Raw genomic sequence first — 23503 nt, 5'->3', positions numbered from 1 at the left:
CCAGGGTCCACAAGCAAGTTCCTCTGGGAGGGGCAGGCCCTTACATTCTTAAGATTTGGGGTTTGATTCATCCAGGTTTTTTATTACTTAGAAGAAATTAACATAGCTTCTCAGAACTACATAGATTGACTATAGCTCTGTGATCTATCTAGGGTCACATTCTGTAGTTTAGGCATTTTCAACATTTATAAACCCATCAACTGAAAAACAAACATGATTATTCTGTTTGCTCTCAGTTAAACTGTGCATGCCTATTGTTTTTATTTCGTCTTATTTTAAATAAAAGTTTCTGTTATTTCTGTTTAAATTCATGTACTTTTACTTACATTATGTTTTCTGATCTTTTTATAAACCTAGATCCCAGGATTCTACTCTGTCTACTGTGTCCTCTGTTGCTCCTTCTGGTATAACAGAAGGGGTTGGCTCCCTATGGACCTTCCTCAGCTCCCCTCTTGTAGTGCCGTCCACATGCCAGGAGGATGTGTGTCACAATGGTGGCACTTGCCATCCTGTCTTCCTCTCCAGGGGTATGTTCTCATTACACTGTGACTGTCCACTACATTTTACTGGCCGTTTCTGTGAACAAGGTAATCAATCTTCATTTATTTTTAAAAAAAACTTATACAGAATGTATAAGAGAATTGCAACCTTATTGTACAAATTGACAGATACTAGCACAAACAAGAAACATCTGTATAATTTTATTTAAAAATGAATTCTGATAGAACACTTTTAATTCAGTATTACAGAAGGAAACCTAAGTTTATTTTTCTCCATTAGGGTAGTTATTCAAAATATATATTCAGTTGTCACACAAAACAAGAGTTAAAGTTGAATGTAGTGTTACTTATATATTTCTTCTGAAATTATGGTATAATCCATCCGTTGTCACCATAAAAACAATTGAGTTCTACTTGATACTATTTTTATTGCTTAATTGTTAATCAGGTCATTTTTTTGCATTTCATAAGCAAATCCTCACATTTAAATTATTTCAGTAAGAAGAGTACATTGTTTTTTTGATGCTTAAGAATATGGTTTTAGTATTAATGGAGCTATTTATGAATCAAAAGAAAACTTCCCTGTTGTCAACATCTAATGGCCTCCTAAGAGTCTCTCAGTTAATTAAGTTAGTTAATTAAGCAGTGTTGGACAATTAGAGCCAGAAATGCCCTGGGCAGATTACAAAGGCATTAGGTCATGATTGTATGTCCCTACACTAAGAGCTGAAAAGTGACATTGTTTTCTAAGTAAAATTAATCACTTGTTCTAAATTGGGTAGGTGAGGTTGTGTATTGTCATTGGATAATGATTTAGATGGCAGAGAATTTCATTATTTATCCATGATTGTGTTAAGTATTTCCTTTTTTTAATACAAAACTATAGAACATCTGGAAGCAAACTCATAGCTACACATAATATGTTATTCAACTCTTCTTGTCAAATGACGTTGTATGAGTGTATGTGTTAAAATTCAGTCAGGTAAGCAAGTAAATATAGTAAAAGGCATGGAAATGTAAACATGGTCTGTTTTCATGCTCATTATATAATTATTATGTGTCCTTAAAGTCTATTTTTTAATTGTAAAATGCTTTTGAAGACACATCACTATTGCTTGATTTTTTTATTGAATATTTCATATGTCTGCAAAATACGAGAGTTGTCTTCTGCTACGGTATGAGATCATTTATATTGCCTTCTGTAAGTAGAGTTCTAGGGACATAATTTGGATTGTAAAGCTCTTCTAGATCCACACTTAGCCATTTAAAACTCTGAGAGGGCTTTTTCTTTTCTTAATTTCATGCTAGGTAGAGTTTTAGAAAAATACCCTTCTTACCTTTCTTGAATTATACTTCAATTTTTAATGTTTTTTTTAATCCAAATTTACTAATGATAGTGAAACTGATGTTACAGCATGAGGAATCCTTAGTTATTGGCTCTGTCTCCTGGTCAGTCACACATGTTGGACTATAAATGACCCTCCAGCCATAATCCTTTTCTCTCCTACTGCATCCTCAGTTTTCAACCCTTTAACTCCTTACTGAGTAGTTTTAACACTGCTGCACAGACCTATACTTTCCTCCAGAAAGAGAGAAATCCAGGTTTGTTTGGAGTTAAACCCAAGACTTGACTTAGGTTAAATTGTATTTGGTGTTTTGGATGGCAGAATACAGGAGACTGACCTCAGGAAAAAAATTGGGAATCTCTATTCTGTATTTGTTATTGAGAATATTTTGTTTTTTCCAGCATTATTAATAATCACTTTCTGCCTTCTAAATTTTAATGTTTTTCCTGTTTAATTTATAATACTTTAAAAACTACTAATAAAATGACATATAATACAAAAATTAGGTAAACCACTATGTAGTATTTATTTCTAAGTGCAAAATAATCAGAAGCTGTGACTAATTATTACGAATTGGAGGGTTTTTCTTAAGGAACTATTAAGTCAGAAATACCTGAGGTTGTGTGATACTCTAAACAAAATTCAGTCAATAGAACTCTTTTTAGATTATCAGTTATTACATTATTATCTGTGATTATGTTCTTACCTCCATTTTTGGGAAATATTTCAGTATAATTTTTAGAATATGGTGTAATATCTCTAACTATAAAAATTATATTTATTTTAATCATTTATCTCTTTTAATTAAGTACTTTTTCTCTTTCCAAGAAAGCCAAGAGCAGGTTTGTCTTTTCAATCTAATGCTCTAAATATAATTCATACTGGTATGCATTTTACAATCCAGATTGACAGATGATGACTGGTGCCTAAGACCCATGATTCAAGAATTTGGTGCCATGATGAGACTTTTTATAGCATTATCTAAATTGGCCAGATTCCACAATTTTTTTAAATTAATTATTTTTAGTAGCATAAAATGTATTATTTGCTCCAAGGGTACAGGTTTGTGAATCGCCAGCTTAAACACTTCACAGCACTCACCATAGCTCATATGCTCCCCAATGTCCATATCCCAACCACCTTCTCCACACACCCCTCCCCCAGGACCCCTCAGTTTGTTTTGTGAGATTAAGAGTCTCTTATGGTTTGTCTCCCTCTTGATCCCATCTTGTTTCATTTATTCTTCTCCTACCCCCCAAACTCCCCACTTTGCCTCTCAACTTCCTCATATCAGGGAGATCATATGATAATTGTCTTTCTCTGGTTGACTTATTTTGCTCAGCATAATACCTTCTAGTTACATCCATGTCATCACAAATGGCAAGATTTCATTTCTTTTGATGGCTGCATACTATTCCATTGTGTGTGTGTATATTTTATATATATATGTATATATGTGTGTGTGTCTGTGTGTGTGTGTGTATATATAGTATGTGTATATTATATTTATATATATATACACACACATATATATAATATCTTCTTTATCCATTCATCTGTTGATGGACATCTAAGTTCTTTCCATAGTTTGGCTATTGTGGACATTGCTGCTATAAATATTCGGGTGGACATGCACCTTCAGATCACTACATTTGTATCTTTATGGTAAATGCCCAGTAGTGCGATTGCTGGGTTGTAGGGTAGCTCTATTTTCAACATTTTGAGGAACCTCCATGCTGTTTTCCAGAGTGGCTGCAGCAGCTTGCATTCCTACCAACAGTGTAGGAGGGTTCCCATTTCTCTGCATCCTCTCCAACATCTGTTGTTTCCTGACTTGTTAATTTTAGCCATTCTGACTGGCGTGAGGTGATCTCTCATTGTGCTTTTGATTTGTATTTCCCTGACGCTGAGTGGTGTGGAGCACTTTTTTATGTGTCTGTTGGCCATCTGGATGTCTTCTTTGCTGAAATGTCTGTTCATGTCCCCTGCCCATTTCTTGATTGGATTAGTTTTTCTTTGCTTGTTGAGTTTGATAAGTTCTTTATAGATTTTGGATACTAGCCCTTTATCTGATATGTTATTTCCAAATATCTTCTCCCATTCTGCCAGTTGTCTTTTGGTTTTGTTGACTGTTTCCTTTGCTGTGCAAAAGCTTTTGATCTTGATGAAATCCCAATAGTTCATTTTTGCCCTTACTGCCCTTGCCTTTGGCAATGTGTCTAGGAAGAAATTGCTGAGGTTGAGGTCAAAGAGGTTGCTGCCTGTGTTATCCTCAAGGATTTTGATGGATTCCTGCCTCACATTGAGGTCTTTAATACATTTTGACTCTATTTTTGTGTGTGGTGTAAGGAAATGGTCCAGTTTCATTCCTCTGAATGTGGCTGTCCAATTTTCTCAAAACCATTTGTTGAAGAGATGGTCTTTTTTTTTCCCCCCATTGGGCATTCTTTCCTGCTTTGTCAAAGATTAGTTGACCATAGAGTTGAGGGTCTATTTCTGGGCTCTCTATTCTGTTCCATTGATCTGTATGTCTGTTTTTGTGCCTGTACCATAGGGTCTTGATGATGACAGCTTTTTAGTAGAGCTTGAAGTCTGGAATTGTGATGCTGGCTTTATTTTTCAATATTCCCTTTTTTTCTGGTCTTTTCTGGTTCCATATAAATTTTAGGATTATTTGTTCCATTTCTTTGAAAAAAGTGGATGGGATTTTGATAAGGATTGCATTAAATGTGCAGATTGCTTTAGGTAGCATAGACATTTTCACTATATTTGTTCTCCCAATCCATGTCTATGAAACATTTTTCCATTTCTTTGTGTCTTCCTCAGTTTCTTTCATAAGTACTTTATACTTTCTGAGTATAGATTCTTTGCCTTTTGTTTAGGTTTATTCCTAGGTATCTGATGGTTTGGGGTGCAATTGTAAATGGAATCGACTCCTTAATTTCTCTTTCTTCTGTGTTGCTGTTGGTATAAAGAAATGCAACTGATTTCTGTGCATTGATTTTATATCCAGACAATTTACTGAGTTCCTGTACAAGTTCTAGCAGATTTGGAGTGGAGTCTTTGGGTTTTCCACATATAGTTTCATATCATCTTCAAAGAGTGAGAGTTTCACTTCTTCTTTGCCAAGTTGGATGCACTTTGAAGAGTTTTGATCAAGAAAGGATGCTGTACTTTGTCAAATGCATTTTCAGCATCTATTGAGAGTATAATATGGTTCTTGTTCTTTCTTTTATTAATGTTTTGTATCACAATGATTGATTTGCAGATGTTGAACCAACCTTGAAGCCCAGGAATAAATTTCATTGGTTATGGTGAATAATCCTTTTAATGTACTGTTGGATCCTATTAGCTAGTATTTTGGTGAGAATTTTTACATCTGTATTCATCAGGGATATTGTTCTGTAAATCTCCTTTTTGATGGGGTCTTTGTCTGGTTTTGGGATCAAGGTAATGCTGGCCTCTTAAAATGAGTTTGGAAGTTTTCCTTCCATTTCTATTTTTTGGAACAGTTTCAGGAGAATAGGAATTAATTCTTCTTTAAATGTTTGGTAGAATTCCTCTGGGGAGCCATCTGGTCCTGGGCTCTTGTTTGTTGAAGAGATTTTTGATAACTTCTTCAATCTCCTTACTGGTTATGGGTCTGTTCAGGTTTTCTGTTTCTTCCTGGTTCAGTTTTGGTAGTTTATATGTGTCTAGGAATGCACCCATTTCTTCCAGATAGTCAGATTTGCTGGCATATAGTTACTCATAATATGTTCTTTTTTTAAAAAAAATATATTTTATTTATTTATTTGACAGACAGAGATCACAAGTAGGCAGAGAGGCAGGCAGAGAGAGGAGGAAGTAGGCTCCCCACTGAGTAGAGAGCCCGATGCGGGGCTCAATCCCAGAACCCTGGGATCATGACCTGAGCCAAAGGCAGACACTTTAACCCACTGAGCCACCCAGATGCCCCTCATAATATGTTCTTATAATTGCTTGTATTTCTTTGGTGTTGGTTATGATCTCTCCTCTTTCATTCAATTTTTTAATTTGGGTCCTTTCTCTTTTCTTTTTGATAATTCTGGCCGGGGGTTTATCAATCTTATTAATTCTTTTAAAAAAACAGTTCCTAGTTTCGTTGATCTGTTCTGCTGTTCTTTTGGTTTCTATTTCATTGATTTCTGCTCTTTATTATTTCTCTTCTCCTGCTGGGTTTAAGCTTTCTTTGCTGTTCTTTCTCCAGCTCCTTTAGGTGTAGGGCTAGGTAGTATACTTGGGACCTTTCTTGTTTCTTGTGAAAGGCTTGTATCACCATATATTTTCCTCTCAGGACCCCTTTGCTGTGTCCCACAGATTTTGAACAGTTGTGTTTTCATTTGTACTTGTTTCCATTAATTTTTTTCAATTCTTCTTTAATTTCCTGGTTGACCCATTCATTCTTTAGTAGGATGCTTTTTAGCCTTCATGTATTTGAGTTCCTTCCAACATTCCTCTTGTGATTGAGTTCTAGCTTCAGAATATTGTGGCCTGAAAATATGCAGGAAATGATCCCAATCTTTTGGTACCAGTTGAGACCTGTTTGTCACCCAGGATGCGATCTATTCTGGAGAATATTCCATGTGCACTAGAGAGGAATGTGTATTCTGTTGCTTTGGGATGGAATATTCTGAATATATTTGTGATGTCCATCTGGTCCAGTGTGTCATTTAAGGCCTTTATTTCCTTGTTGATCTTTTGCTTGGATAATCTGTCTGTTTCAGTGAGGGGGGTATTAAAGTCCCTTATTATTATTGTATTATTATTGATGTGTTTCTTTAATTTTGTTATTAATTGGTTTATATTTGCCTGCTCCCATGTTAGGGGCATAGATATTTAAAATTGATCTTCTTGTTGGGACAGATCCTTTGAGTATGATATAGTGTCCTTCTTCATCTCTTATTATACATTGGCTTAAAATCTAATTGATCTAAGGATTGCCACCCCAGCTTTCTTTGGATGTCCATTAGCACAGTTAATTGTTTTCCACCATCTCACTTTAAATCTGGTGGTGTCTTGGGTCTAAAATGTGTTTCTTACAGATGGCATATTGATGGGTTTTGTTTTTTATAACCGTTCCAATACCCTGTGTCTTTTTATTGGGGCATTTATCCTGTTTACATTCAGGGTAACTATTGAGAAATATGAATTTATTGCCATTGTATCGCCTGTAAGGTGACTGTTACTGTATTTTGTCTCTGTTTCTTTCTGGTCTACTACTTTTAGGGTCTCTCTTTGCTTGGAGGACCCCTTTCAATATTTCCTGTAGGGCTGGTTTGGTGTTTGCAAACTCTTTCAGTTTTTGTTTGTCCTGGAAGATTTTATCTCTCCTTCTATTTTCAATGATAGCCTAGCTGTATATAGTATTCTTGGCTGCATGTTTTTCTTGTTTAATGCTCTGAATATATCATGCCAGTTTTCTGGCCTGATAGGTCTCTGTGGATAAGTCTGCTGCCAATCTAATATATCTACTATTGTATGTTACAGACTTCTTGTCCCAAGCTGCTTTCAGGATTTTCTTTTTGTCACTAAGATTTGTAAGTTTTACTATTAGATGATGGGCTGTAGACCTACTTTTATTGATGCTGAAGGGGGTTCTCTGCACCTCCTGGGTTTTGATGTTTGTTCCCTTTGCCATAACAGGGAAATTCTCTGCTATAATTTGCTCCAGTATACCTTCTGCCCCCCTCTCTCTTTCTTCATCTTCTGGAATCCCAATTATTCTAATATTGTTACATCTTATGGTATCACTTATCTCTCGAATTCTCCCCTCATGGTCCAGTAGTTGTTTGTCTTTCTTTTGCTCATCTTCTTTATTCTCCATCATTTGGTCTTCTAATCTCTAATTCTCTCTTCTGCCTCATTTATCCTAGCAGTAAGAACCTCCATTTTTTATTTCACCTCATTAATAGCTTTTTAAAAATTTCAACTTGGTTAGATTTTAGTTCTTTTATTTCTCCAGAAAGGGTTTCTCTGATATCTTCCATACATTTTTCGAGCCTAGCTAGCACCTTGAGAATCATCATTCTGAACTCTAGCTCTGACATATTTCCAACGTCCATATTGATTGGGTTCCTAGCCGTCAGTACTGACTCTTCTTCTTTTTTTTTGTGGTTTTTCTGACTTGTCATTTTATCCAGATAAGAATATATGAACAAGAGAGTAAAATAGTAAAATGGTGGCAACGACCTCAGAAAAATGTATGCTAATCAAATCAGAAGAGATCCAAAACTGGGGGAAGAAGAGAGGGGAAAGGATATAAAAGTAAAAAAAAGAAAAATATAATATGTATATATATTAGACTGATGAATAGAGCAGAGCCACCCACTTGATTTTGGGTGTATTTTTGTCTCAGAAGAAACTACCTCCCAAATTTTAAAGAAAGAAAAACGTGTGTGTGTGTGTGTGTGTGTGTATAGACATATATATATATGTGTGTGTGTATATATGTATATATGCATTCCTTTCTAAAAAGGAATTGATAAGGGGGCGCCTGGGTGGCTCAGTGGGTTAGGCTGCTGCCTTCGGCTCGGGTCGTGATCTCAGGGTCCTGGGATCGAGCCCCACATCGGGCTCTCTGCTCTGCGGGGAGCCTGCTTCCTCCTCTCTGCCTGCCTCTCTGCCTACTTGTGATCTCTGTCTGTCAAATAAATAAATAAAATCTTTAAAATAAAAGTGTTAAAAAAAGGAATTGATAAGGATGTATGTTGATAAGGAATGTATATATACATTCCTTTCTAAAAAAGGAATTGATAAGATAAGTTGGTTGCCAAAAAAAAAAACCAACGGAGTGGATATGCTCTGGCTGGAGACTAGAGCAAAGCCATGTGCTAGATTAGGTCTATTTTGATCTATTAGAAGAAATTGTATCCCAAATTTTTTTGGAAAGAAAAATATATGTATGCGTAAAATAAGGTTAAATACAATGAGGGGATAAAATATGACTATAACAATGAAGGTTTAAAAGAATTTTTTAAAAAGATTTTATTTATTTATTTGACAGACAGATCACAAGCAGGCAGAAAGGCAGGCAGTGAGAGAGAGGAGGAAGCAGGCTCCCTGCTCAGCAGAGAGCCTGATGCCGGGCTGGATCCCAGGATGCTGGAATCATGACCCGAGCTGAAGGCAGTGGCTTTAACCCACTGATCCACCCAGGCACCCCTAAAAAGAATTTTTTAAATAAAGGTGTTGTTAAGGTAAACTAGTTAAAAATTGTTAAAAGAGGATAGAGGAAGAGTTATAAAAAACTGAATAAGAAAAAAATTATAAAATTTTTAAAAATTTAACTTTGCAAGACCAAAGAATTGTGGAGAAAAAGCCATGAATTGTATGTGTTGCTTTCCCCTAGCTCTGCAGTTCTGGTGTTCTCTTTGATGGGTGAGCTTGGTCTTGGCTGGATGTTTTTGCTGAATTTCTTTGGAACGGTCCTGTTGCAGTGATTTGCAGATGTTTTTGCCCAAGGCAGAATGGCACCACCCTTACCAGGGACTGGGCTAACTATTCTGCTTGGGTTCTTCACCCTTGGAAATTTTGTTCCCTTGAATGCTTTTCAGACCACTTTGGTGAATGGGACTGAAAATGGCGGCCTCCCAGTCTCTGGCCCAGAGGAGCTGAGAGCTTGGGGGCCCACTCCATAGTGCGCCCTGAGAGAAAAGCAGTCAATCACTCCTGTCTCCCTCGTCTCCAGCCACACTCTGAGCTCACCCGGCCTGTGACCCAGTGTTTCTATCTCTGGGGCACGGCCCCTTTTGGAGTCTCCAAATCTGGCAGATTCCTGCAGGACATTCCTGTGGCACTCCCCCAGGGAAGGAAGGTGAGTCTCCCTGGATCTGCCACTTGTGGGGTCCCTGCCCAAGGAACAGTAGTCCAACTGTGTCTTGGATCACGGTTTAAGGTAACCCCAAGCTGAAAGCTCACTCTTTGGCTTTGTCTCTGTAGTCAGCTTCCCCGCTCCAATACCTGGCAGGTTGGCCACACTCAGACATCCCCAGCCTTTCTGGGACCCTGTGGGTCCTGAGCCCACACTGTCCCCAGGAGGGCTCCATACGTGCTTTCCCTCTGAAGTGATGTTCCTGAGTGGAGCAGACTTCTAAAAGTTTTGATTTTGTGCTCCACTGGTCCACTGCTTGCTCGGAGCAGGCCCCTCCCACCACAGTCTATCTTCCCATTGCTTCGGATTCACTTCTTCGCATGTCCTACCTTTCAGAAAGTGGTCAATTTTATGTTCCTGGAATTCCTGTTCTTCTTCTCTTCTAACTTCTGTTGAGTTTGTAGGTGTTCAGAATGGTTCGATAGCTATCTAGCTGAACTCCTGGGACCTGATGTAATTTCAGTCTGCTATTCCTCCACCATATTACCTCTCCCTCCAGATGCCACAATTTCTAAGTGTAGACTTCAATAAACAGTATTCTATGCCAGTTTCAGTGTTTCACTTATCTGGTAAAAATCTTTATTTCCATAAACAGTCTCCAAATCAATCAATCCATCTCACTCCTCTCTGTCCCCTACCATATACATATATATGTATGTGTGTGTGTGTGTGTGTGTGTGTGTGTGTATATATATATATATATAGTTTTCAGGTAGTTCTCATGAGATGCAGAGGGAGGGATGGAAGGAAAGGAAGAGAAGTATAACAGGTCAGCTGTCATATATATATATATATATATATATATATATATATATACACACACACACACACACACACATACACATGCATACACACATATACACATATATATATACCCACACACACACACACACATATATATATTCTCTTTATTAAAATGCCTAGAATTTAAAGATAATTGCTATGAAAATAAAAATAATTTCTTCAATGTCTCTTTACTGAGTACATTCAACATCTAAAATACATGAAATTCAGCTTCAGCAATGAAATTTCATAATATCACTGTGAAGGGGTCTGATTTACCAGACACTGCACTGAGTGCTTCATGCATCTTATTTCACTTAACCCTCAGAATAACCCAGCTAAAGTGGGCACTGTAAATTACCCCCATTTACAAATGAGAAATCTAATGCCTAGACTCTATTAAATTACTTGCTGAAGGTCACACAGCTTGTATGTGGTAGAGGTAGGATTAGAAGCAATCTTCTTGGCTGACTCCAGACTTCACATTTAACCACCGTGCTCTCTTGCTACATTAGTTAGAATATCATATTTAACATGATGGCATGACATGGAATTTCTGAATTTTCTCTTTTTTTATTTTTATTTTTATTTTTTTAATTTATTTTCTATTTTCAGCATAACAGTATTCATTATTTTCGCACCACACCCAGTGCTCCATGCAATCCGTGCCCTCTATAATCCCCCGCCCCTTCAACCATGAGAAACTATGGACTCTGAAAAACAGTCTGAGGGTTTTGAATTTTCTCTTTAATCTGTATATGAGAAGTATCTTTATTTCAGGGAAAAAAGAGAATTTTCTTTAAAATGAAATTTTGAAAATCTGAAAACCAAGACATTAATGTTGATCTAAGTTTTCACTGGAGGGTATTATTATTGTGATCAACCCTGAAATTAAACTGAAAAGTACAATAGGTGACCTGAAAAGAATCATGTCTATTTCCATAATGATTTGAATGAAACTGGAAAGTAGAAAGCAGACAAACAGATTTCGAGTTTCAGAAAAATCTAGATATCAATGATGAAAGAACACATTTCTCTGGGAAAAAAAAAAAAACCTATATAATTGCACAGACATCTGTATGTGAAGATAAATTTGAAGTTGATTTTTCTTCACAACCTTCCTTTTTTACTTCTAGTTAATATTCTTAACATGTGAGAATACTAAAATATTTTGTCATAACAACTTTGAATTTCCACAGCAAAATGGAGGTGTAAATTAAGTATAGACCTTAATTAAAATTGAGACCTTACTGAATCTAGACCTTACTAGATTTAGTTACACAGAGAAGAGGTTTTTAGGGCTGTGCATCTCAGTATTGGGTCACCCAAACATATATTTCCTTTCTACTTGGCATTACGTAATGTGCTCTATTTTATCAAATCATCCCTATCCAATCACCTGATAACATTGATTTTTATAGAATCAGTTTGATTTAATGGGTTTTTTCTCAATGCATGCTATCTAAATTCATCTTAGCTAAACATTGTTGCCTGTTTTCACAAAATGATTTTGCGTTCTCACCAGGGGAAAGATAAGAGCATATATTCTTGCTTTGTTTTAGATGGCTGCATGCAGGCAGATGGCTGTCTCCTACTGTAAAGTTCAGAGTGACAGATTTAGAATATCAGTGCCTTGTGCTGGGGGAAAGCGTATGCCTCTGACTATTAATTATAGGATTAACATTTTTAAACAGCCCAATACTTTTTAGTGTTCTATAAAACAGTTTTATAAATAGTGCAATAAAGGAGTATCTAAATGCCATACATTAAAACCAAGAAATCTTTTGTTTTATTTGATATCCTGTCTGTGTATATCCCATATATGTTTAAAGGTCATCTGTACTGAGTAAATTGCAAACCTAGAAATAAAAATGAGAGGTTTTAGTAGGTGTTTTGTCTTGTTATAAAAGGGGAAAAAAAAAAAAAGACTGCCTTAACACCTGCCTTTGCTTTTACCATAACTGGAATATATTTTGAAGGCGAACTAGAGAAGTTTGAATTTATTTATTAACTTTAGATCAGGTGACTGTCAGACATTCCAGAGCCAAGAAGGCAGAGAAACAGAGCATTAATCAGCTTCTTATAACAATGATTTATTTCCTTTGCAAAGAAATGATGGTCAACATCATCAGCAAAGGACCGAAAATGGGTATTGGCTTTTTCAAACATAATATTGAAAATTTTCAAGTCTGAAAATTTATTTTTTAAGTCCTAGAGCCATGCTGCATATTTATTAATAAATGGCAACTGCTGAAATAGTAAGATGTTTAGTTGGAAATGAATGGGGATTGAAGTCAAGGACAGGGCTGAAAGGAAACAAGATTACCTATCATCACAGGCAGATGGTTTCAGTTTTGAAGGCAGGATTGGGCTGAAGGGCTCCAGTTTTCTCCGCTCTTTTCCACTATCAGTTGCTGCACACTGTTCAGCAAGAAGCTCCGTATTCAGTCATTGGAAGAAGACAGCTCCCTCCTCATGCTGGTGCTTGTAACTATGTAAAACGTAGGTGTCCCTCAGTCTCTCTTCTTAGGCTGGTAATAATCCAGAAATATCCATATAGGATGAGGAGGAAATACATATACCCCTGTCTATCAAAAAAGATGACAGTTATTTTAAGTCACTCCTTTATTGCCTTAATTAACATCTTTTATTCCACTGTAATTCAACACATTTAATTAAATAAACATTAAGAATTGCTAACATGTGTAGCACATGGAATTAGTCATTGGAGGTGATATGAAATAAAGAACACATTTTTATCATTAAGTTTTCAGGTAGTTGTTCTCATGGGGTGTGTAGGGAGGAATGCAAGGAAAGGAAGACCTTAACAGCATAACAGGTCAGCTGGCATTTCCCACCTCCTTCTTTAAAACTACATAGTCTCAAAAAAAAAAAAAGATACATAGTCTCAGTTCAACATCACCTCCTCCCCAACAATGTATTACTTAGGACCCATATTAGTTTTCTATTGCTTCCTTAACTGATTATCAGACCACCTAGTGACTTCAGCAATACTAGTTTATTATCTTAAAGTTCCGTAGATCAGAAGTCTGACATAATTCTCAGTGGGTTAAAATCAAGATGTTGGCAGACCTATATTCCTTTCTGGAGGTTCTAGGAGAGAATGTTTCCTTGCCTTTCCCAGCTTCTGGAGGCCTTTATTCCTCAGTTCGTGGCCCCCTTCATTTATCTTCAAAGCAAACAGTAGTGTGTCTAGATGTTCTCATACCATGTGACCCCATCTATGTTTCCACTTCCCTCTTCTACATTTAATGACCCTTATCATTACACAGAGCCCATTCAGATAATCCAGGATAATCCTCATATTTTAACCTCAGCTGATTAGCAATTTTAATTCCAACTGCAACGTTAATGCCCTTTTGTTTTGTAAAGTAACATCTACCTAGATCTAGGGATTGGGATGTGGACCTCTTTAGGGAGCCATTATTCTGCTACCATAGGACCTGTAGTCATTCCACAGGGGATTTATGTGATCATATAGTAGAAAATGAAGCTTGTTAGATCGATATATGGTGCTCACAGAATTGAGCAAAGCTAGTGGAACCAACTTGGAAAATACACTCAGAAGGATACTCTGAAGGACTAGGAAACAAGAAGCAAAATAAGGCTCATCCACCACTGAAGAAGGACTTTTATACTGTCACCATGTTCTGAGTCACTTGCTTAAGTTTCAGAGTCCCAAGAAATATTTTGAAATTTTCTGATTGGGAAAACCTCAGCCATATACTAACCCACTGTCTGAGAAGGACAGAGAGGAGATGGGTAAGAGGAGTCATTTTTTACTTTAGGGTTCTAACATAGGAACTAGATGATAAAATCTACTAAGATCCTAAACAATGGGCTGCTTCTTCATTTCCACACAAAAATAGAATCATTCACACAAGGCTTTTATAGCTGTATGTGTACACACACACACACACACACGCACGCACCTTAATATTAAACAGTAATCTTTTCCTTAAAAATTCCTCAGATAGTACTCCTCTCTGTTCTCATCTCTCCCCTGTTTTCTGTTTTCTCCTTGCATTCCTGGTATTTTTATTTACTTATTGGTAGCATAATTCAGCAAAATTTTTGTTGCCATTCCTCCTGCAAATACAACATAAACCTATTATCAAGATATTTTCATGAAGATTGTTCCTTTCTTACATCTAATTTAGGTAATCAGGAAGAATATTCTGTGAACAAAGTGGTTTCTGAAATGGTACTTAGAAGGATGAGTTGAAAGAATTTGAATGAGCAAACTCATGAAAGAGAGTTGCAGGTGAGATCAGATGAGAAATAAAGCTGGAAAATCAGGTGAGACCCATACTGCAGAGAACCCAAAATGACATATTTTAAAATAGTAACTTATTAGTTAGGGTGCCTGAGTGGCTTAGTTGGGTGAGCACCCAACTCTTGATTTCAGCTCAGGTCATGATTTCAGGGTTGTGAGATTGAGCCCCACGTTGGGCTCCGCACTGGGCAGGGAGCCTGCTTAAGATTCTCTCTCTTCCTCTCTCTTTGCCCCCTAATAATTTTTATATATCTATCTATATACACACATACACACACATATATACATATATATGTCATATATATAATATAATATATATACTTTATATATATGTATTTTTTATTTTTTTATTCATTTTTTATTCATTCAGACATAGTGATTAGAAATTTTTTTCAGGATGATGAATCTGGTAATAGAATTTTAAAAAGATATGGTGAGGAGGAGGAAAAAGTAGAAAAATGGGACATAATTTTAACCAGCTAGAAAAATTGGTTGAAAACTCTTTTAATCCCCGTGCTTCCTAATAATTTCAAAGTATAACAGGTCTCTATAATTTGGAAGTATAATAGACCTTTCCATAGTAAACTACTATGTAGAAATAGTTTAGATATTTTTATCAAAAATTAAACTCCTAAGGACTACTTTTTTAATGTATCATTTTGTGTAAAAGAATAAGTATATATAAAATGTGATTATAAAAGACAGGACACTTAAAAAGTCCCTTTTTCTCTCCTTTCTTTCCATCTTCTGTCCCACCTAGCCACTGAAAAGCTGAATCAGATGCAGTAAAACTTTATCAGGGCACATACATTATGGATAATAAAGGAAATAATGTGGGCTTATCCTACAAGAGGATAGTGACCAGGTAGATAAAAACTTACATATGTATGTGCACACTGGGAAGTAGGAATTATCTTATCTTTCTCATTTCAATCCTGAATTCCTGAAGTTCCCTGTCTTCATTTTGTGCAAATATATTTATTTCTAACAGATTTACTGCACAACACACACACAGAAAATTCAAAATATAAAGAATTATTAAAACATATGTTTAGGGTTTTTTTGGAGTATCAAAACAATTTACAATTGGAAAACATCTTAAGAATTAAAGTAGTTGAAACAAGAATTTCACAGGTATGGAAACAAAGTCCAAGAGAAGTAATTCACAGAAACTACTAGTTAAGGACAAATCTAGAACTACAACACAATGTCCACATTCCAAATCCAGTATTTTACCTGCCACAGCATGTGTTCTCCAGAGTTGTTCAATGGTAGATTCCAAGTTGAATTACAAAAAAATGAAAGAAAGAAAGCTATTGTATGTATTTGAAATAAACAATTGCATAAACTTACATAAATGAAGAAAATGATGACTTCAGTTGTACTAACTTACCTCTCTCTCTCTCTCTCTCTGTATAATAAATGAATATAGGCACATTTGACTACAGACATGGAAACACGACATTTGATTAATTTCTGATTGTCCTTTTAATTGACAGACATGTTTAAAGCATTTTTGTCCTAAAGTAAATTTGTTTATAAAAATAGGAAAAAGGTTAATTAGAATTCTTCAGACTGCTATTTATGAAATCACTTTACGGCGATAATATTTAAACAAAAGTAATAATTAGGAAAAAGCTGGTGTGCAGTGATCATGAAATACTTAATTTTCAGTAGTTATATAGATACACTGTCCAATAATTAGAATGTAAGGTACATATGCAATTTTTGAATTTTCTTCTTTCTACATTAAAAAATTAAAAAGAGAAGAAATTAATATATTTTATTTAGCCTAATATACCCAAATTTTATTATGAAACAATGTAAAAATATTATTGGAATATTTTAGATTCTCTTTTTCATATTAAGTCTTCCACATGTGGTGTGTAATTTATACTTAAAGCACATTAATTTGAACTAGGCACATTTCAAGCCTTATACAATAACCACTTGTCTGTTGGATACCATATTGGACCACACAGTTTCACAAGATGAAAGGAAAATGGTGTAACAATTGTGATGGTGTTGCTGAGAACTGAGTACTGAGAGCATAAAGAGACTTTTCTTCTGAAAGGTTTGATTAGAATAGAATGTGAGAAGATGGAAGTAGCTGAAGTTATAAAAAGTCTCAGTTAAAGACTTAATTATACCATTTATTTGGGGGGGGGTTGTTTGTTTTTTCTTTTTTTAGATTTTATTTTTATTTTTATTTATTTGACAGAGAGAGATCACAAGAAGGCAGAGAGGCAGGCAGAGAGAGAGAGAGGAGGAAGCAGGCTCCCTGCCGAGCAGAGAGCCTGATGCAGGACTCAATTCCATGACCCTGAGATCATGACCTGAGCCGAAGGGAGAGGCCTAACCCACTGAGCCACCCAGGTGCCCCCACCATTTATTTATTAGTATAGCAAGCACCAGTCATGTATTTAACAACCACTAGAAAACTCATTTGAATCTCTCTTCTTTTAGTTATCTGTGCCTACATTATCTATCTTCTATTAGATGAAATGATACAACAGAATCCTGAAGCCTTAAATGCTATCTATGCATTGATAGTTGCCAGATTTATATAACTAGTCTTGACCTTTGGCTGTATGTCAGACATGCATATTATACTGGTGTATTAAACAAGGCCTTTCACACAAAAATATGGGTTGTTAATATTCTATGGAAATTCTCTCTCATTCTTATATTAATAGAGTAATTCACTTATAAATTAAGTTAGATGAAGTCATTCATTTGTAATTCTACCACAAATTCTTTGGATACTTACTATGTGCCAGGCACAGCTTCCAATACTGGTCATACACTGGTGAATAAGATGGTTATAATCCCTGCCTTTTGTCATTTACAAGGAGTATAAGCCAATAAAAAAGTAAACACTCAAATATTTACCATTCAAACTGGTATACAGTTTCTGAAAAAGAAGGCTATAATAAAGAAGAAAAACAGTGGGAGCAGAAGAAGGTGTATTTAGAAATCTGTTATGAAGAAATGTCATTAATTCCAAAACTAGAAACTGAAAGTTTCAGTTTTTTGAATAGCAAGAGAATGTTCTAGATGAAGAGAATATTATGTTACCATGAAAATGAATATGTAAGGATGACTTTTTACTAGTTCTTTTTTGAGGGAAAACTGTAAGCACCAATAATTTTTTTTAGACTATAGACAAGGCTGAAACAAATGAATGAAAAGAAAAACAGTTCCACTCATTTCATTCACCTATATATTCAAATTTTTAGTGGACCCATTGCTCTTAAGAAATTTAGTGAAGTTTTATGATAAGATGATAAATATAATGACTACTTTTTTTCCTTGGTTGCTATGTTCTTCTGTTTTGTTTCCTAATTCCCCATAGGAATGAAATCATATGATATTTGTCATTCGATGAATGACTAAGCATAATATACTCTAGTTCTATCCATGTTGTAGCAAATGGAAAGATTTCATTCTTTTTGATGGCTGAGTAATAGTCCATTGTGTATATGTACCACATCTTCTTTATTCATTCATCAGTCAGTGGCGATCTGGGCTTGGCATAGTGCTGCAATAAACATGAGGTGCATGTGCTCCTTCAAATCAGCATTTTTGTATCCTTTGGATAAATAACTAATAGTGCAATTATTGGGTCATAAGGTAGGTCTATTTTTAACTTTTTTTAAAAAAAAAGATTATTTATTTTTAAATACAGATCAGGGGGAAGGGCAGAGGGAGAGGGAAAGAAGTAGACTCCCTGGGTTTAGTCTCATGACACTGAGATCATGACCTGAGCCAAAATCAAAACTCAGATGGTTAACTGACTGAGCCACCCAGGCACCCCCTATTTTTTATGTTCTGGGGAACCTCCATACTTTTGTCTAGAGTGTGGCTGCACGAGTTTGCATTCCCACCACCAGTGCAAAAGTGTCCTCTTTTTCTGCAGACTTGCCAACATCTGTTGTTTTCGAAGTTGTTAATTTTAGACATTCTGACAAGTGAAGGTAGTATCTTGTTGTGGTTTTAATTTGTATTTCCCTAAAGATGAGTGATGTTGAACATTTTCTCATGTGTCTTAGCCATTTGTACATCTTCTTTGGAAAAAAGTCTTTTCATGTCTTCTGCCTATTTCTTAACTAGATTATTTACTTTTTGGTTGTTAATTTTGATGAGTTTTTTTATAGATTCTGGATAGTAGCCCTTTATCCAATATGTCATTTGCAAATATCTTCTCACACTCCAAGGGTTGCCTATTTGGTTGATTATTTCCTTGGCTGTGCAGAACATTTTTATCTTCAGGAGGTCCTAATAGTTTATTTTTGCTTTTGATTCTCTTGTCTCTGGAGACACATCTAATAAGATGTTGCTTTGCCCAAGGTCAAAGAGGTTGTTGTCTCTGTTTTCCACTAGGATTGGGATGGTTTCCTGTCACATTTAGGTCTCCCATCCATTTTGAATTTATTTTTGTATATGGTTTAAGAAAGTGGTCCAGTTTCATTCTTCTGCATGTGACTGTCCAGTTTTCACATTTGTTGAAGAGACTGTCTTTTTTCCACTGGATATTCTTTACTCATTTGTCGAAGATTACTTGACCATATAATGGTGGGTCCACTTCTGGGTTTTCTGTTATATTCCATTGATCTATGTGTCTGTTTTGGTATCAGAATCAAACTGTCTTGGTGATTACAGCTTTGCAATAGAGCTTAAAGTCTGGGATTGGAGGGCTCACTTTGCTTTTCTTTTTCAACATTGCTTTGGCTATTTGGGGACTTTTGTGGTTCTCTACAAATTTTAGGATTGTGTGTTCTAGTTATGTGAAAAATGCTGGTGTTATTTTGATTGGGACTGCGCTTAAAGTATCAATTCTTTGGGGTACTATAGACATTATAATAATGTTTGTTTTTTTGATCCATGAGCATGGAATGCTTTTATTTATTTTTTTAATTTAAATTCAATTAATTGGGATGCCTGGGTGGCTCAGTGAGTTAAGCCTCTGCCTTCAGCTCAGGCCATGATCTCAGGGTCTTGGGATTGAGCCCCGCATTGGGCTCTCTGCTAAGCAGGGAGCCTGCTTCCCTCTTTTTCTCTGCCTGCCTCTCTGCCTACTTGTGATCTTTCTCTCTGTCAAATAAATAAATAAAATCTTTCTTTAAAAAAATAAATAAATAATAAATAAATAATAAATAAAATATAAACAAATAAAATTAAAATAAATTTGATTAATTATCAATAGTGTATTATTAATTTCAGAAGTAGAGTTCAGTGATTCATCAGTCTTATATAACACCCAGTGCTAGTTATATATGTGTTGTCCTTAATGTCCATCACCCAGTTACCCCAAACCCCACCCCATCATCTCCAGCAACCCTCAGTTTGTTTCCTATGATTAACAGTTTCTTATGGTTTGTCTCCCTCTCTGATTTCATCTTTCTTTATTTTTCCCACCTTTCCTTTGTGAGCCTCTGTTTTGTTTCTTAAATTACACATGAGTGAGATCATATGATAATTGTTTTTCTGATTGACTCATTTCATTTAGCATGATAACATTTAGTTGCGAATGGCATACATATTGTTGTAAATGGCAAGATTTCTTTTTTTTTTTAATGGCTGAATAGTAGAGCATGGAATGTTTTTCCATTTTGGGGGGGTCTTCTTTAGTTTCTTTCATACGTGTTCTATAGTTTTAAGAGTATAATCGCTTCTCAGCCTTTTGGCTAAGATCAAGTGTAAGAGTATAGATCTTTTACTTCTTTGGTTAGGTTTATTCCTAGTTATCTTATGGGTTTTGGTGCTATTGTAAATGGGATCAATTCATGGGTTTCTCTTCTGCCGCTTTGTTATTGGTGTACAGAAATGTACAGAAATGCAGCAGATTTCTGTACAATGATTTTATATCCTGCAACTTCGCTGAATTCATGTATCAGTTCTAGCAGGTTTTTGGTGGAGTCTTCCAGGTTTTCTACAGAGAGTATCATGTTATCTGCAAAGAGTGAAAGTTTAACTTCTTCCTTGTTGATTTAGATGCCTTTTGTTTCTTTTTGTTGTCTCATTGCTGAAGCTAGTACCTCCAGTACTATGTTGAATAGTGGTGAGAGTGGACATCCCTATCATGTTCCTGACCTTTTGGGGAAAAACTTATAGTTTTTCCCCACTGAGAATGATATTAGCTATCGGTCTTTTATACATGATATTGAGGTATATTCCTTCAATCCCTACCTTTTGAGGGTTTTTATCAAGAAAGGATGCTGTATTTTGTCAAATGTTTTTTTCTGCATCTATTGAGAGGGCAATATGGTTCTTACCCTTTCTTTTATTAATGTGGTGTATTGTGTTGATTTATTTGTAGATACTGAACCACCCTGCAGCCCAGGAGTAAATCCCACTTGATCATGGTGAATAATCCTTTTAATGTACTGTTGAATTCAATTAGCTAATCTGTTCTGGAGAATTTTCGCATCCATGTTCATCAGGGATATTGGTCTGTATTTCTCCTTTTTAGTGGGGTCTTTGGTTTTGGGATCAAGATAACACTGTCCTCCTAGAACAAGTTTGGAAGTTCTACTTCCATTTCTATTTTGGGAACAGCTTCAGACATAAAAGTATTAATATTTCAGTGTTTGAGAGAATTCCCCTGAGAAGCCATATGGCCCTGGAGTCTTGTTTGTTGGGGATTTTTGATTACTGATTCAGTTTCTTTTTGGGCAATGGGTCTGTTCAAGTCTTCTATTTCTTCCTGTTTCAGTTTTGGTAGTTTATATGTTTCTAGGAATTTTTCCATTTTTTCCAAATTGCTCAATTTGTTGGTATATAATTGTTCATAATACTCTCTTATAATTGTGTATCTGGAGTGTGGTTGTGATCGTTCCTCTTTATTTTGTGATTTTATTGATTTGAGCCCTTCCTCTTTTCTTCTTAATAAGTCTGCCTAGGAAGTTATCAATTTTGTTAATTCTTTCCAAGAACCAGCTCCTAGTTTCAATGACCTATTCTGCTGGGATTTTTAAATTTCTATATCATTTATTTCTGATCTAATCTTGATTATTTCCCTTCTGCTAGTTTTAGGCAGTTCTTTTTCCAGCTCCTTTAGGTAGAATGTTAGTTTGTATATTTGAGACTTTTCTTGCTTCTTGAGGAAGTTTGTGTATTTGAGACTTTTCTTACTATATACTTCCCTCTTTGGACCACTTTTGCTATGTCCCAAAGGTTTTGGACTGCCATGTTTTCATTTTAATTTCCTTCCACAATTTTTAAAAAATTTCTTCTTTACTTTCCTAGTTAACCCATACATTCTTTAGTAGGATGTTCTTTAATCTCCATGTATTTGTGGTCTTTCCAGATTTTTTCTTCTGGTTTACTTCAAGTTTCATAGTGTTGTGATCTCAAAATATGCATGGTATGATATCAGTCTTTTTGTACTGGTTGAGGCCTGTTTTGTGACCCAGTATCTGCTCTATTCTGGAGAATGTTCCATGTGTACTAGAAAAGAATGTTTATTCTGCTGCATTAGGATGAAATGCTCTGAATACATCTGTTAAGTCCAATTTGTCCAGTATGCCATTCCAAGCCTTTGTTTTCTTGTTGATCTTCTGTTTAGATGGTCTATCCATGGCTATAAGTGGGGTATTAAAGGCCCCTACTATTACTGTATTATTATCCATGAGTTTCCTTAAGATTGTTATATATTTGGGTGCTCCCAAGTTGGGGGCATAAATATTTACAACTGTTAGATCTTCTTGTTGGATAAACCCATTTATTATGATATAGTGTCCTTCTTTATCTCTTGTTATAGTCTTTAGCTTAAAATCTAGTTTATCTAAGGATAGATACTCCAGCTTTCTTTTGACATCCATTAGCATGATAGATGGTTCTACATCCCTTCACTTTCATTCTAGAGGTGTCTTTAGGTCTAAAAGGAGTCTCTTATAAGCAGCATATTGATGAGTCTTGTTTTTTAAATCCATTCTGATACCCTGTGTCTTCTTTTCAGAGTACTGAGTCCATTTACATTCAGAATAATTATTGATACATATGAATTTAGTGCCATTGTATTACCTGTAAAGTCGCTATTCCTGTAGATTATCTTTGTTCCTCTCTTGTCTTTGTTGCTTTTTTAGTTTCTCTTTCCCACTGAACCGGTACACTTTAATATTTCTTGCAGAGCTCGTTTACTGTTCAAAATTCCTTTAGTTTCTGTTTGTCTTGGAAACTCTCTCTCTCCTGTTCTGAATGATAGCCTCGCTGGATATAGTGTACTTAACTGCATATCTTTCTGATATAGCATATTGACTATATCATGACACTGTCTGTGTCGAGTGTCTGTGGACTAATCTGCTGCTACCCTATATGTCTACCCTTGTAGGTTAAGAACCTTTCATCCTTAGTTGCTTTTGGAATTCTTTCTTTGTCTTTGTTTTTTGCAAGTTTTACTCTGGCTTGGTGTTGCATGTTTTTATTGATTCTAAGGGAGTGCTCTGTGCCTCCTGCCCTTGAATGCCTGTTTCCTTCCCCAGGTTAGGGAAGTTTCTCAGCTATATGTTCAAATAAACCTTCTGCCCCCTTTTCCCACTCTTCTTCTTCTGGGACTCCTAAGATATAGATATTATTGCACTTTATGGAATTGTTGATTTCCCTAAGTCTATATTCATAATCTGATAATTTTCTTTCCCTCCTCAGCTTCATTATTTTCCATAATTTTATCTTCTATACCACCTAT

General features: G+C 35.7%; 1 protein-coding gene across 1 annotated transcript in view; it reads left to right on the top strand.

The window, feature by feature from the left end:
* The window catches only part of EYS (eyes shut homolog), a 1637266-nt gene that overhangs the window by 1181503 nt on the left and 432260 nt on the right, over positions 1–23503 (top strand). Inside the window, 1 exon segment of the mRNA XM_032341352.1 lies at positions 358–587. Coding sequence (XP_032197243.1) covers positions 358–587 — 230 coding nt within the window.

The sequence above is a fragment of the Mustela erminea genome, chromosome 4, assembly GCF_009829155.1.
Source record: "Mustela erminea isolate mMusErm1 chromosome 4, mMusErm1.Pri, whole genome shotgun sequence".
Classification (NCBI taxonomy): Eukaryota; Metazoa; Chordata; class Mammalia; order Carnivora; family Mustelidae; genus Mustela; species Mustela erminea.
The sequence above is the reverse complement of the archived record's forward strand: the minus strand, read 5'-3'. Positions and strand labels throughout refer to the sequence as shown.